This window comes from Fusarium keratoplasticum, chromosome 5 (assembly GCF_025433545.1).
Source record: "Fusarium keratoplasticum isolate Fu6.1 chromosome 5, whole genome shotgun sequence".
Classification (NCBI taxonomy): domain Eukaryota; kingdom Fungi; phylum Ascomycota; class Sordariomycetes; order Hypocreales; family Nectriaceae; genus Fusarium; species Fusarium keratoplasticum.
The window spans coordinates 1,565,364-1,579,326 of NC_070533.1; the positions used below are offsets into that span (position 1 = coordinate 1,565,364).

General features: G+C 52.9%; 4 protein-coding genes across 4 annotated transcripts; 1 reads left to right on the forward strand and 3 right to left on the reverse strand.

Moving 5' to 3' along the window:
• Nucleotides 1–225: 225 nt before the first annotated feature.
• NCS57_00713400 (DNA-directed RNA polymerase subunit) lies at nucleotides 226–4,751 on the reverse strand (the record flags this gene model as incomplete). Its single annotated transcript, XM_053056996.1, has 4 exons — nucleotides 226–4,221; nucleotides 4,273–4,422; nucleotides 4,480–4,591; nucleotides 4,660–4,751. The coding sequence occupies 4 exons, from the start codon at nucleotides 4,749–4,751 to the stop codon at nucleotides 226–228; spliced, it is 4,350 nt and encodes a 1,449-aa protein (XP_052913191.1).
• A 740-nt stretch (nucleotides 4,752–5,491) lies between these two features.
• NCS57_00713500 (DDHD domain-containing protein) lies at nucleotides 5,492–8,954 on the reverse strand (the record flags this gene model as incomplete). The annotated part of the gene is made up of 9 exons (XM_053056997.1): nucleotides 5,492–5,621; nucleotides 5,688–6,482; nucleotides 6,545–6,953; nucleotides 7,012–7,244; nucleotides 7,300–8,032; nucleotides 8,090–8,123; nucleotides 8,173–8,252; nucleotides 8,300–8,657; nucleotides 8,706–8,954. The coding sequence occupies 9 exons, from the start codon at nucleotides 8,952–8,954 to the stop codon at nucleotides 5,492–5,494; spliced, it is 3,021 nt and encodes a 1,006-aa protein (XP_052913192.1).
• Nucleotides 8,955–10,024: 1,070 nt separating this feature from the next.
• On the reverse strand, nucleotides 10,025–10,879 carry NCS57_00713600 (RING-type domain-containing protein; the record flags this gene model as incomplete). Its single annotated transcript, XM_053056998.1, has 2 exons — nucleotides 10,025–10,658; nucleotides 10,722–10,879. 2 exons carry the CDS (start codon nucleotides 10,877–10,879, stop codon nucleotides 10,025–10,027), a joined length of 792 nt encoding a protein of 263 aa, XP_052913193.1.
• Nucleotides 10,880–11,801: 922 nt separating this feature from the next.
• NCS57_00713700 (uncharacterized protein) lies at nucleotides 11,802–13,961 on the forward strand (the record flags this gene model as incomplete). The annotated part of the gene is made up of 5 exons (XM_053056999.1): nucleotides 11,802–11,824; nucleotides 11,880–12,090; nucleotides 12,144–12,835; nucleotides 12,888–13,873; nucleotides 13,930–13,961. The coding sequence occupies 5 exons, from the start codon at nucleotides 11,802–11,804 to the stop codon at nucleotides 13,959–13,961; spliced, it is 1,944 nt and encodes a 647-aa protein (XP_052913194.1).
• Nucleotides 13,962–13,963: the final 2 nt, after the last annotated feature.

The following is a 13,963-nucleotide window of genomic DNA, read 5'->3' on the forward strand; positions in this document are numbered from 1 at the left end:
GATGAACTCGTCAGACGGTATCACGTGAGGCCTATGACGGTGGTGCACAGTCGCCGTCGCAAACGAAAACCCAGGCATGACCGAGCCGGAGCTCGCCATGCAAAAAAAGCAAGTCGAATCAAAGAAAAGAACCTTACAATTCCCCTATGGTATCGCTATTTTGGCATGAATACATCAATCCATCCTACTTTTATACTCCAGAACAAGCAGGCCTCCTCCAATCGACTAAACCTTGCGGCGTGCCTTTCGCTTCAGCGCCGTCTCGGCAGCCCAAGCATCTTCAAACGTTGTTGGCTTCTGTTTGAGATCTCCTCCCTGAATACCCAGACGCCGAACCACCTGGAAGGCACCAGTTCCGACTCTCATTGTTTGACCCATGATGATGCATTCACTGACACCCTCGATCTGGTCCGTCTTCATGCCGGCCGCAGCCTCGAAGAGATGATCCGGGGTTTTCTCGAACGAGGCCAGTTGCAGCACGCTGTCTCTCATCTTGGACAAACCAAAACGCGTAATACCCAGTACCTCTCCCTTGTAGGTCATCACATCAGCCAGGAGCTGCATGTGTCGCGGATCAATACCCATGTCGCCCATGACCTCGCCGATTTCGTCTGCGATGGTGGTTCTTGCAGCCTCAATACCCAAAACATCTCGGCATTCCATTACATTGTTTGAGCGGGCCTTGATACCGATGACACCTTCCGTCGTCATACATTCTCGAAGTCCATAACCCTCAACCAAGACGGTGTGAGTGTTTTGTTCCGAGGTCTGGATGATGGCACGAGTTGCTTCGGAATAACCGGAAATCGGCACTGTGGGAAGCACACGACGCAGGAAATTGGCTCGTAGCAGCATATCCCCGGTGTCATCGGCAGCGGCTTTGCTTCGGGCAGTCGTCCTCTTTGTAGAGTCGCTGACATCGCGCACACGAACAATAATTCTCTCACCGTCAATTGACAGATCATCGCGTTGCACCTTCAACTTGCGCTGCTTGCAGATGGCCTCAGCGATGTCGTAAGGCCCAATACCCAGATGCATATCTGAGAGAGCGGTTGAATCGATTTGGAGAACGACATTGCCCTCGTTGGTACGCCACTCATCCTCGACGAAGCGCAAGACATCAGAAATGTACGTCTTTTCGATGCGTCCCTTGACCACTCGCGCCGCCTCGATCTGTTCGTTATTTTCCAGCGGGCAAGTGATAACTGGAGTACTGATGGTCTTCGAAGCATTGATGATTTCCTTGATTCGAGGAACACCCTGAGTGATACTCATACCAGCAACACCGGCGAAATGGAAGGTCTTCAGTGTCATCTGAGTACCAGGCTCACCAATAGAATGAGCGCCGACAGCACCGACAGCATGTCCGGGTTCGACGTGCGCCTTCTTGTACTTGTCAAGACACATCTTGATGAAAAGGCGGAGTGTGGACAAGGTAACCTTGGCCGTCCGGTCGGCGTGGTCCTGAGCTGTTGCCCTCACCATCACATCGCCCTCAAATCCAGCAAGCTTCCTGACCCGCTCCAGCTTCGATGCCAGACCTTCGACGTGGGTCTCAATCGCTTTGAGAAATCCTCTGGCACCTTCGTGTTCGTCGATACCATAGTCGCTCGTGTCCCCATAATCCAAGACTTCATTATGCAGGAGACCACGTCGGACATAACGTCTTCGTTCGGTCTCCAATACGGAGTCGCAGAAGGACCTGATCTCTTCTGGGGTCATGGATGCCTCGCTATTGTCCCTGGTCAAGCTCTCTGCGTGAGTCCAAGTTCGCAGGAAATGCACCGGCTCTGCAGAACCTTCCATATCGACGGGGTCGAGTTTGTCCGCGCCAAACTGGAACTGCACAATGCCACCACCCGAGGTTCGCACTGTATCATCGTACTGCGTGGACAAATCTTCAAGTGACTTCATGAGTCGTCGAGACATGTAGCCAGTTTCAGCAGTCTTGACAGCTGTATCGACCAGACCTTCACGGCCCGACATGGCGTGAAAGATGAACTCGGTGGGGAAAAGGCCGGTGTAAAAGCTGTTCTTGACGAAACCCTTTGATGGAGGCTGCCGAGCGTTTTTGTGAAAGTGTGGAAGAGTTCGGTCCTGGAACCCATCCGCCACACGTGAACCGCCGATAATCTGCTGTCCGACGAGTGCAACCATCTGCGCGACGTTGATGTCTGAGCCCTTGGAGCCAGACTTGGCCATAATAAGAGGGGCGTTGTTGCGGCTCAGGGTATCAACACAGTATGAACCTGCCTGCTGTCGGACTTTGCTCAGAATACCAGACATGGAGTTTTCCAGGGTTTGCTCCTGGTTGCAGCCAGCCGCCTTCTCAAGTTTGCCGGCTTTGAAGGTCTCGATGAGGTCATCGCACTGTTTGTAGGCGACGGCTACCAGCTTTTCTTTCTCTTCGTTGAGCGACTGGGTTGGGAAGACATCTCCCACGCCAATGGAGAAGCCTCGGTTTGTCAATTGACGCGCACACAGCTTGGCAAGTCTGTTCATGGCGATGACAGCTTCGTCTGGGCCAAAATCACGAAGAATGACATAGAAAATTGAATCCTTCTTGCCTGATCCGACTGTAGACTTGTCCATGCGACCACACATGACCTCGGAGTTGCGTACAACAAGCCAGCCGTCGTTGGGGTCCATATCGGGGCATTGGCCGGGTCGGGCCTTGTACGCTCGGCATTTGGCATCAAGGTTGACCTTGACCCGCGAATCCTTGTTGGGTCGCATGAGCATACTGAAGAGCTGCTTTCCGGTCCAAAGAGCCTGTGGCGCAATAATGGCTGGCGGAGGCATGTCAAGGTGGGTTTTACCATCCATCATATGCATGCATAGATAGGTGAAGGTCTTGCGGTCAAAGAATCGATCCTTGCTGCTGAGCAAGAAAGCCGCCGTGATGAAATCCTGGGTCGCAGCAATGACAGGTTCGCCGTTCTTGGGTGTCGCCAAGTTGTGCTTGATTCCCATCAGATTGATGGCTTCAGCACGAGCTTCCTCTGTCTGCGGAACATGGAGGTTCATCTCATCACCGTCAAAATCGGCGTTGTACGGCCCACAAACACACTCGTTGAGCCTGAATGTCCTCCAAGGACGAACTTTTGCAAGATGGCTCATGATACTCAGTTTATGCAGAGACGGCTGACGGTTGAAGAGCACAATGTCGTTGTCCTCAAGATGGCGCTCAACGACATCTCCATATTTGAGATCTCGGGCGGTATTATCCCTGTTGGCGAATTTCAAGTTGATCGAGTAGCCACCGTCATCCTGCTTGACGACTCGCTGCGCTCCTGGCCAGACATCGACTCCATTCTTGATACACTGGCGGAGCTTCTCGATATTGTGTCGCTGTACCCTTTCGGGGTAGGTAAGGTTCTTGGCGACAAGTTGAGGGACAGCCACTTGATCGATACCGAGGTTAGGGTCAGGGGAGATGACGGTTCTTCCAGAGAAGTCGACACGCTTTCCAGAGAGGTTTCCTCGGAAGCGGCCTTGCTTGCCCTTCAGGCGTTGGCAGAAGCCCCTCGTGGCTTTACCGAATCCAGGCTGCTGGAGGCCGGGAACATCACTATTGACGTACATGGCGATCTGGGTCTGCAAGTACTCCCACTGTTCCATGATCGTCTGAACCGGAGAGCCTTTTTGCAGGGCAGATCGGATCATGCCGCTAACCCAGACGATATCGGCGAGCTTGGTGGTGATGTCGTCTTCATTGCTGGCATTGTCTTGGGCAACAGAGGGTCTGATGCAAACTGGAGGGGCAGGCAGGAATTGCCAGATAAACATTTCCGGGCGACCCTCGGCAGGGTCGAGGCCAAGGAGCTCGCAGTCAGTAGGGCTTATCATCTTGAAGAGGTTGAGAACCCTCAGCGGATTCAGATCCTCCATGGCCTTGCGAAGATGCTTATCGAGCTCAGGGTTCTCGCGCTTCGCCTCGGTGAAGGAGTTGTCGAACTTGATCTTGCTCTCGGGAGGGACCTTCTTCACCGAGGTGGACTTGTTGTAAAAGGAGAACTTGTCGTGGGCAAGTTTGAGGACACCAATCTTTCGAATCTGGCCATTGATGGAGCCACAGTATGGGCAGGTCTTGATCTTTCGGCATTCTGCATTGATCTTTTTGCATATTTGAGTTCGGCGTAGGTTATCGAGGAACGGTCGCCGCAACTCCTTCAGAAACTGCCGTCGTTCAGGTTCTTCCAGTAACACTCGGCCACAATCCTAGTACAATATTAGCAGGCCCCTGCCTCCCTGTGTAGCGGTCAACTTTACCTTGCAAATTTCTTGCAGGATAGACATGATGAAGCGCAGGTAGCCGACGTGGAAGGCCGGCAACGGAAGGCGGACATGACCAAAGTGTCCATTACACTCCGACAGCGATAGCTCGCAGGTAGCGCATTTTCCTGCCTTACTCGAAGTTCCCTAGACCAAGATATTTGCATTAGATGAGTTCGACGTGGGCGGAGGTCGGGAGCTCACCAGTCGGGAGTCGAGAGGACCATGGCGATATGGGGCGCGATTATTCTCGATATCGTAAAGCAAGCGGTCAGAGACCTCGAGGACAGCTTGATTGGCAATGTCTTGGTTGGATCTAGTAACGAGAAAAGACAAGTCAGCGCTGTGCGGCAAACGGAGATCATGGCGGCAAAGCAAACTCACTGAATACCAAATTTGATGCCCTTGAATCGCTTAGGCAGCTTATCCACAAGCTGCTCCTTTACGGCACGCTTTGTGGACGCGTCGGTAGCCATGCTGGGCGCGATTGTAAACTTGGAGGCAGAAATCGGGCGGGCGAAATTGTACTGTTTCGAGGCAGCTAAAAGTGTTGGTGTTGGTATGATCGAGAGGTCGATCGCAGGTATGCGGGGATCCGGCAAGTGCGGATTGGGGTTGTGATCACAACAAGCTCGAATCGGAAGCTGCTTGAAGTGCTGGGGATTCGCATGCGATGTACATGACCAGAGGCGAGGAGTCGCGACGCTGCGAGAGGCGACAAGTCGAAGGTTGGGTGAGAGGGACGGCGTGGGAGTTGAGTCGCAAAATTTCCGTCGCCAGGTAAAGAGGGACCCAAACTCTTTAGCATCAGTCGTGCCCCACCATCCTACCAGCCTGCGGGGGAACCAGCCGCCCCCAAGGGATGAATCATCGCCGAAGGCGCACAAATGAAAGGTAACTTTGCGACAACTTCCTGCGTGCTTGATGGTACAGACACTTTTCATTGGTTGCCTGACTGCGCATTCAACACAAGGCTCTTACACAAGTAGTCGTTTACGAGCAGATATCACAATTCCAAGCATGGATGTCACTGGGCCAAATGCCAGCGGACGAGGCGATTGTTAGCCTTCCACAACATGCATCTTAAAGCCGGTAATCTGATTCCAAACATCTCTCAATATGCCCCCAGCCAGCTTGGCTCCCTAACCATCTATCGTGATGTCAAAGTGCCCCCTACCAAGTGGCAGGGCTCACATACAGCTACCAGAATGTCGTCTTAGGATTCAGATTTCCGCCTCGATCGATTCGACAGCATCTGGGAGAGGACGAAATGATTCACATCCTCGTCAGCCCAATAGCCCATGTGTGAGGCGATTGTATTGATTGGGTTGAAGTCCAGGACGCTCCTTGAGCCATGATTAGTATTGATCCATTCGTTGCAACTAAGGGTTCTCCCCGGCATAGACACTCACTCTTGGATGCTGTAGTCGACTCGGCCATTGCGATTAAGTGCTCGAACTCTCCCTTCTTCCTTGCGTAGCTTGCGCGCCTTCTTATCTTCGTCCGACGTAGAAGTCGTCTCCCCTTCTTTGGATATTTGAGTGCGGCTTTGCTGGAATTTGGAATACAGGGTCTCCAGCTCGTCATCGATCAACGTCGGGCTGTGGTCGCTCAGGCCAGACCCAAAGTCCGAAGCATTGGTCGTGGAGTCGGCAAGCTTCTTCATGCGCGCATCCGTAGCCACTCGCTTCTCAGCGTCGGGAGTATCACCACTCGCCAGAGTCTTCGATCGCGCGCCTTCAAGGGTCTGTGATTCTCCGCGCGACGCGCTGGCTGTTATCCTCGCCACCTCTTCGCTATTGATACCGAGACTTCGGTTGAGCAGGTTACTAGCAATGCCGGCACTCAGACTCGACCACAATCCGCTGACGCTCTGTCCAACCATAGTTCCGATCCCGGTCAGCCCTTGTGGTGTAACATTGCTAAATATTCCCCTCTTCGTGTAGGGTAACAATTGAGGCTTCAATGTTGACATCGACGGTGATATCAGAGGCTCAAGGCGATAGCTAATGGGATCTGATGGGTGGAATATGTTAAATAGCTGTTGAACCTTGGGCGACGCGACGGTTCCGGGCAGACCGGTCACTGGGGATATTTGCTCTGTCCCCGACGCAAGGGGGGTTGTGCGGAGCACATTTTCATCACAATCCATGCTCTGGGGGTCCTTGGCTTTCGCGGATTGGGGGCGCGGTCTCGCGGCTATGGTTCTAATCAAGGCTGTCAGTACAAACAAGGGCATCTGCCAGGTCAGGGGTGTTTCTAATCGTACCGTCCCTTAAGCATCTGGAAAAGACCAACCGGCGAGCCCAGGCAGAATAGGTCCTCAACATTGAAGTCGAGCTCCAGCTCTGTATTCTTGCTTGGCGATTCTGTTCGATCCTGCATCGGCCACAGACGCAACAAAGACTTGTGCTCGGTAGGACGATCTTGCTTCTGTTGGCAAAGAACATCGAAAAGGATCGCAGAACCCAAGGAATGGCCCATTAGATGCACTTTTCCCTTAAAGTCTGGATTCCGTTCCTTGAATAGCTGGAATATGCGGTTACACTCATTGAGGACAATCCTCGTAATTTGGTCACGATAAGAGCTCTGATAGAGCAACACATCCAAAGCAAGGTCAGATATGAGGGAACGGGCAAAGGCCACCCCTTCAATAGTGATGTCGTCCAGAGATGGATCTGTAGTCATAAGAGTCAGTAGTCTATCTTCAAAGTGCCGAGTTTTAAGACGACCCACATTCATCCTCGTCGCCATCGATGTCCCCTAGGTCGCGCTCACCCTTCTTCTGGCGCTTTCTTGGGAAATCCAGAAGATGCCTCCAGCATACCGGGAGCACCTGCACGCGACTGTTTCCTGGTCCGGGTCCAAGCTCCGAGTTCAAGGCTTTCAGGTCTGCTGAGTTGGCATATACGGATTTGATGGTTTTGCGGAGGATATTAACATCGTGGACAAAGTTGACACTTTCCATGCTAGGGAGGGTTAGCGATGAGCAAGCAACACAACATCATTCGGTTAATGACATACCGAAGACTGAGGAGTTGGCCGATTCCATGGGTCACCAGCACCAGGTGTTCTATCTCACGTCCTTGAGTCTCGCCGGCCTGCCCAGTGTAGTCGTCTTGTATCTCCTGTTCTTCGCGCCGGCGGATCTCTTCTTCCGTTTCAGCCTTGGTTCTCCCCTCACTCTCAATGAGCGACGATAGCTGACGCTGCAGCCTGATTTCTCGAGGGTCCCTCTCCGTCTTGATCTGCTGGTCATCGTGGGCGGGTTCGTCATGGGAAGCACGGGTCGACGGAGGTGCCGATCTTCGCTTCAACATCTTCTGCTGCTTCTGATCCAGCGAGAGGGCTTCATCGGCAGTGGCTGATCGGCTTTCATCGCCCTTGTCTTTATCCTTGTCCTTGTCCCTGGTTTTACTGGGCTCAGAATACCCACGGACGAGCTTCACCCCGCTCATGTAGCTCCCACCACCGAATCTCTGATAGACAGATGAAGTGACCCATGAAAGCATGCCGTCTGAGGTTAACCAAGCCGTATTGGCGTCCTGGTAAGTGGCCATGCTATTCATGTAGGTCCCGAAGAGCCGGTAGCTTTGGGGTTGCGATTGGCCTTGGGAGTCAGCGTTGGCAGCAGGGGTATTATGCTCCTTCAAGCGAGTCGCACTCGCTGACCGGGATGAGCTTGTTGACTTAAGATTTTCCCGCGACGCTTTTGGCGTAATGTTTTTCCTCGCACCCGATGGGCTACGATCTCTGCCTAGTTAGTCGTCAGTGTCAATACGATTGTAAATGCAAGGACAACGGCTTGATATACCAGCATATTGCCATGGCTTCGTCTTGAGGTAACCCTGGGAATATGTTAGACCGTTCTTTAGCATAAGGCATGATTATGCGCACCTCTTCAAGTTGTGCAGCAAGATTCTCCTCGCAAGGACGTAATGTCGAGCTATCTTGATAGAACCAAGTTCCTCGCCGTACTAACACCAGTTAGTCGACGGTAATGGTATGTCATGTCGCAGCGAACCTTCATAGACTGGACCCAGCCAGTAAACAGGAGCCAGCTCTCGAGCTTCGATGTCGACATCAAAGAGAAAGTCTTCATTCACGGGAACACGAACGGCACTGGAATTAGAATCCTCGTGATCAAGGGCCTTCTCCGACTTCTCGCCAGCCGCATCTGCTTTTCTCTTTCTTGAGAGTAGACGGGCACCAGGAGCCTGACTCCGAGCGTCCTCCATCGCTTCCAACAGCTTCTGATACTCTCCCTCCAAGGCCTTGGAATCGGAGGTAGAAAAGGCGGAATACTTCTTTGGCGGCGTTGCAGGCTTTTCAGGTTGCGCTGAACGGCTAGGGGAGGTCAACTGAGGCTTCCGCTTAGGAACCTACCCACGTGGTCAGCTAGGAACCAGCAATGTAGGAGGAGTCCTTACGTCGACGGCGTGAAACCACTGGACTCTTAAAGGCGGACATCCTGCAGGGTATGATTTGAAGCTTTGGCCGTAGAGATGCGTCGTGCTGTGATCGTCAGGATTTGCGGGAACAGGAGCTGGTCGAGCTTCCTCCGGCTTGGCCTTCTGAGTAGGAGTTGTACTGCGGCTACTGGCCCATGGATTAATGGAGTCGACGGCAGAACTCAAGTAAGACTTTTCAGTCTTCTTTTCGGCTGCCCCTGAGGCCATGGTGGCGCGATATGATCGTGACCATATACAGCGCGAAAACCTGTTGGTGAGCAGGACAACAGACCGTTGCGAGGCCGAAGTCAGGGTGAGTGAGCGTCCTCGGAAACACGAGATAGCCAACGCGGATTTTCCTCCTAAAGGATCCCGTAGTAAAGTCGGATTTCCGGCGTGATAGATTGAACGATGAAGCCCAGCTAGCCTTGGTATCGGTCAGTCTGAGCTGTTAAGCAGTGACGATTGCAGTCGCAGCAGTGATGGTGATGGTTATATGAGTTTTGCTCAAATTGAACACATTTCCATCAGAAATATGGCAACGCACAAATCAAGTCAAAGAAGGCAAAGGCCAAGGCGTTGACAGAAGATAGGCCAAATGTGTTCTGATGAATTGCGATAAGGCGGAGGATTCATGTGAAGATGACGTCCCTTGCTGAGAGTGGAGGTGACGACACGAATCGCAAACGTGTGCCTGAACTAAGGCAGCCTGGTAACATTAGTGGGGGGCTTGAACAGCTTCACCCAGGGATGCTCAACTGACGGGCACTATATCACAGTTGATGAGGAAGCTTCAATTTTTCGGATACAAGAGTTTTTTCTTTTTTTTTCTTAGAGAGTAGATTAGCCCATTCCCATTGTGAAGGTTTAACCACGGCTTTTAACTGGATGCCTAAATACATCCAAAATGCCTGCGGACCCTGCCACCGTTCCAAGCCACCACGTGTATTAGACAGTTCAATACTCCTCCGTAAGTACTCCGTCCAAAGATGTCTGTGGATTTCCCTGCCAGCGATGAACAACGTGTCCCTGTCAGATAGACTTTGTTAAATCGATGCACCTCATTCTTGGCCACCTCTTTCCCCAGGCACGCAAGGCAGGCAGGCAGGCAGGCATGCTTTCCTCGCATTCCAACCCATCCACCTGGCACAAGTTGCTTATCTCTCCCGAATGAGATGAGAGCAAGAGTTAGGCGGAGCATGACGGCGTCGCTTTCGGCGTTCAACCAGTAATACTGATGTCTCATATACCCAGCCCTGAGTATGTTCATGGCTCAATACTTTTATAGCTCCGGTTTGTTACAGAGACAGTAGTCCCGCTTGAAGGATGGAAGCCCATTGAGCTTGCTTCTGTTGAGCGAGATCCGCGGCCGTTTGGCCATGGCTGTCTCGCAGGCCACGAATATCTCCCTCTGCCGGGACGGAGAGGCGTCCGACGCCCAGAACTTGAGCCACCGAGCGAGCAGTTTCGGGGAAAGCCGCATCCGGGATGGTAGAGCACAGCCAGAGAAGAAGCCAAAGTGTCTCTTCCTGGTTGTGTTCAATGGCAAGATGCAACCCGCTCTTCATGTCGGCGAGGGGATCTTGGTACCTGACGAAGGACGCCAGATCTTCAATCTCGTCACTCGCATCCCGGAGCAACTCAACAATTCCGCCAACGTCGCCCTCGGCGGACATGACATGCAGCGCACGAGCCGGACGGGCCTCAGGGTGGCTCTCGAGGTATGCCTCCTCAGTAATCGATGGTAGGATGTCTAGGTTTTCCTGAACGCCACCCTCGTTGACATATCTCGTGAGAATTGCAGCGCCCGGGGGCGCAGAGAGGAACTGGTTGGTGGCCGAGGGCCCTGCGTCGTTTGCTGGCAAATAGGTACTGCAACTCGGGCATTTGAGAGAGACCGCTACATCGGAGGACTGGTCCAACAAGCATTGCCTATTGACGTTTTAGCCGAGATTGTAGCACCACAGGCGATCGTCTCAAAAGCATCCAACATACCAATGAAAGTGACATCCACAGGGCAATTCGAGGTCATCGGGGACTGATTGCGAGACTGTGCTAGGGCCAGCGCTGGACGCCCCAGCCTCATCATCCACATCCTCGTCCGGATCCAAACGCAACACCAACGACTCCTCACAGACCTTGCAAAGGGACATCCTAGTACGGCGTAGTGAATGGCTGTTCAGGATGTTTCGGCTCACCAAGGATTAGACAGGGTGCTGTAAAAGTCTTGCTAGCTGTCCGTCACAAACAAATTGTGAAAGGCTTGGAGGCGCGTTTTGGGTCTCTTCCCTTCCGTCCTATCGCGTTTTTTCCTGCTGGTTCAGACCCAACTTTTTTTTTTCTTCTCCTGCAATGCGAAGGAAACGAAAACCCAAGTGGGTGAGTAGACCTTACGCAACCGAGTGGGGCTTGGTTCATGATTTGCGAAAGCGAGTTGGTTTACGAATCACTTCCAGGCGGCAACATTTTGATAGGTTTAGCTTACACTCTAATACCCTGCCTGGGGAGGCAGATGAAGGAAGAATTGGAACGAAATAGGGTGCCTAGATCTCCGTCGTAAGCATCCGTACCTTGTTCATGGCCGCCTGGTAAACGCGTATCCGCTGCACTGCCATCCCAATGGTGGCCATTACATCACCGCTCTCAAGCCCCAAAGGTCCTTCCACCAGGGACAGCTCCCCGCAGTGACCAGACAATTAAGTACCTCTAATCAGCCAATCAGGTATAGCGGCTATGAGTTTACCGCCATTCAATACCCAGCGTAAAAGGAGGGGTACCTTGTCAGCTTCCTTGAGAAAGTACCAGCGCCGGACTCCCGTCTCTGCTTGGACACCTCCCCACCCATGCTATGCCACCTAAAGACGGTCCCTCTCCCTTTCAGGTGCCCAATTCTCGCATCATCCTTTCCAGCTTCAACTCCGTCACTGGAATCAAGACCTCAACTTCTCAACATTCCCCTGCCAGCAAGTATCGCACAAATATTGCCGGCCTCCCTTCGAGTGCTGGCCTCTCCTTAACAACTCGGCCCCTCTCCATCTCTCCTCGCGCCCCCTCTGCGCGACCCCCTCCCCCACCATGAACGTTTTGAAGCTTCAGAGGTCGGTTGCGCCGGATCTTGCGGGCTGCCTCGTAATACTGACAGCGTCCCAATAGGAAGTTTCCTCAGTTCCAGCAGAACGAGATCTTCTCCTTGTCCGATGCCTTCCAGCGACTCGATGTCGACGACAAGGGATACCTGGATGAAGCCACTGCTATCAAGGCCACGCAACAGAGCGAAAACCAACCTTATGATGTTGTGCGCCAAGCGCTGAAGGAAGTCGAGCTTGACTCGTCACGGCGCGTTGAACTTGAGGACTATGTTAGCGTATGTCTCCCGGCTCAAGTTTCCACGACTGTCACTAACCTCTCTGCCACAAGCTCATCTCCAAACTCCGCGAATCCTCCCCTGCTCAGAAGCGCATGTCCACGGGCCCATCCGCCTCTTCCGCGCCCGGCATTGTCGCGCAGCGCACTGGAGGGCATGCTTCCAAGAGCAGCGTGAGCGGCAAGATTCATGTCCAGGGTTCCAATGCCAACATCACCCACACCATCAACGAGGATGAGCGAACCGAGTTCACCCGCCACATCAATGCCGTGCTCGCTGGCGATCCCGACATCGACAGCCGTCTACCATTCCCTACCGACACTTTTGAGATGTTCGACGAGTGCAAGGATGGTCTGGTTCTCGCCAAGCTCATCAACGACAGTGTACCTGACACCATCGATGAGCGTGTCCTCAACATTCCCGGCAGGAAGACGAAAAATCTCAATGCCTTCCAGATGAGTGAGAACAACAACATTGTTATCGAGTCCGCCAAGGGTATCGGCTGCTCTGTTGTGAACATTGGTGCCGGCGACATCATCGAGGTTAGGGAGCATCTGATCCTGGGTCTGATCTGGCAGATTATTCGCCGTGGACTGTTGGGCAAGATTGATATCAAACTGCACCCCGAACTTTACCGATTGCTTGAGGAGGACGAGACTCTCGAGCAGTTCCTCAGACTACCCCCCGAGCAAATCTTGCTCCGGTGGTTCAACTATCATCTCAAGGCTGCCAACTGGGGCCGCAAGTACGTCGATTCGAACCGCACAAGGTCAGCATTTACTAACATTTTGCAACAGGGTTAACAACTTCTCCTCCGATGTCAAGGACGGCGAGAACTACGCCGTTTTGCTTGCACAGATTGGCCCCGAATATGGAGTCACACGTGCACCATTGCAGAAGCAGGATCTTCACGATCGAGCCGAGGCGGTTCTTCAGGAGGCCGACAAGCTTGGTTGCCGCAAGTTCTTGACACCAAAGTCTCTTGTCGCCGGAAACCCGAAGCTGAACCTAGCATTTGTTGCCAACCTGTTCAACAATCACCCCGCTCTTGATCCTATCACCGAGGAGGAGAAGCTTGAGGTCGAGGACTTCGATGCGGAGGGCGAGCGTGAGGCAAGAGTTTTTACTCTTTGGCTCAACAGTCTGGATGTGCAACCAGCTGTCGTATCCTTCTTCGATGATCTTCGAGACGGCAGCATTCTCCTCCAAGCCTACGACAAGGTGATCCCCGGTTCCGTCAACCCCCGCCACGTCAACAAACGACCAGCCCATGGTGGAGAGATGTCGAGGTTCAAGGCTGTGGAGAACACCAACTATGCGATCGAGCTGGGCAAGCAAAACCGCTTTTCGCTGGTGGGCATTCAGGGTGCCGACATCACCGACGGACAGCGAACTTTGACTCTTGGCCTCGTGTGGCAGCTTATGCGCAAGGATATCACTGTCACTCTTTCATCCCTGGCTCAGAAGCTTGGCAAGAGGGAGATTACAGACTCTGAGATGGTGCGATGGGCCAATGACATGTCCCGCAAGGGTGGCAGAAACTCGGCCATTCGCTCTTTCAAGGATCCTGCCATCGGTTCTGGTATCTTCCTTCTGGATGTCCTAAACGGAATGAAGAGCAGCTATGTCGACTACGATCTCGTGACGCCCGGACAGACGGATGAGGATGCCTACATGAACGCCAAGCTGAGCATCAGCATTGCCCGCAAGCTTGGTGCCACCATTTGGCTGGTTCCAGAGGATATCTGCCAAGTCCGCAGCCGTCTTGTTACTACATTTATTGGTGAGTCCCCTCGCAGAGTCTTGACTAAATCACATTGTTCTAATCATCTTGACCAGGTTCTCTCATGGCGACTCACGAGAAGATGTAAAT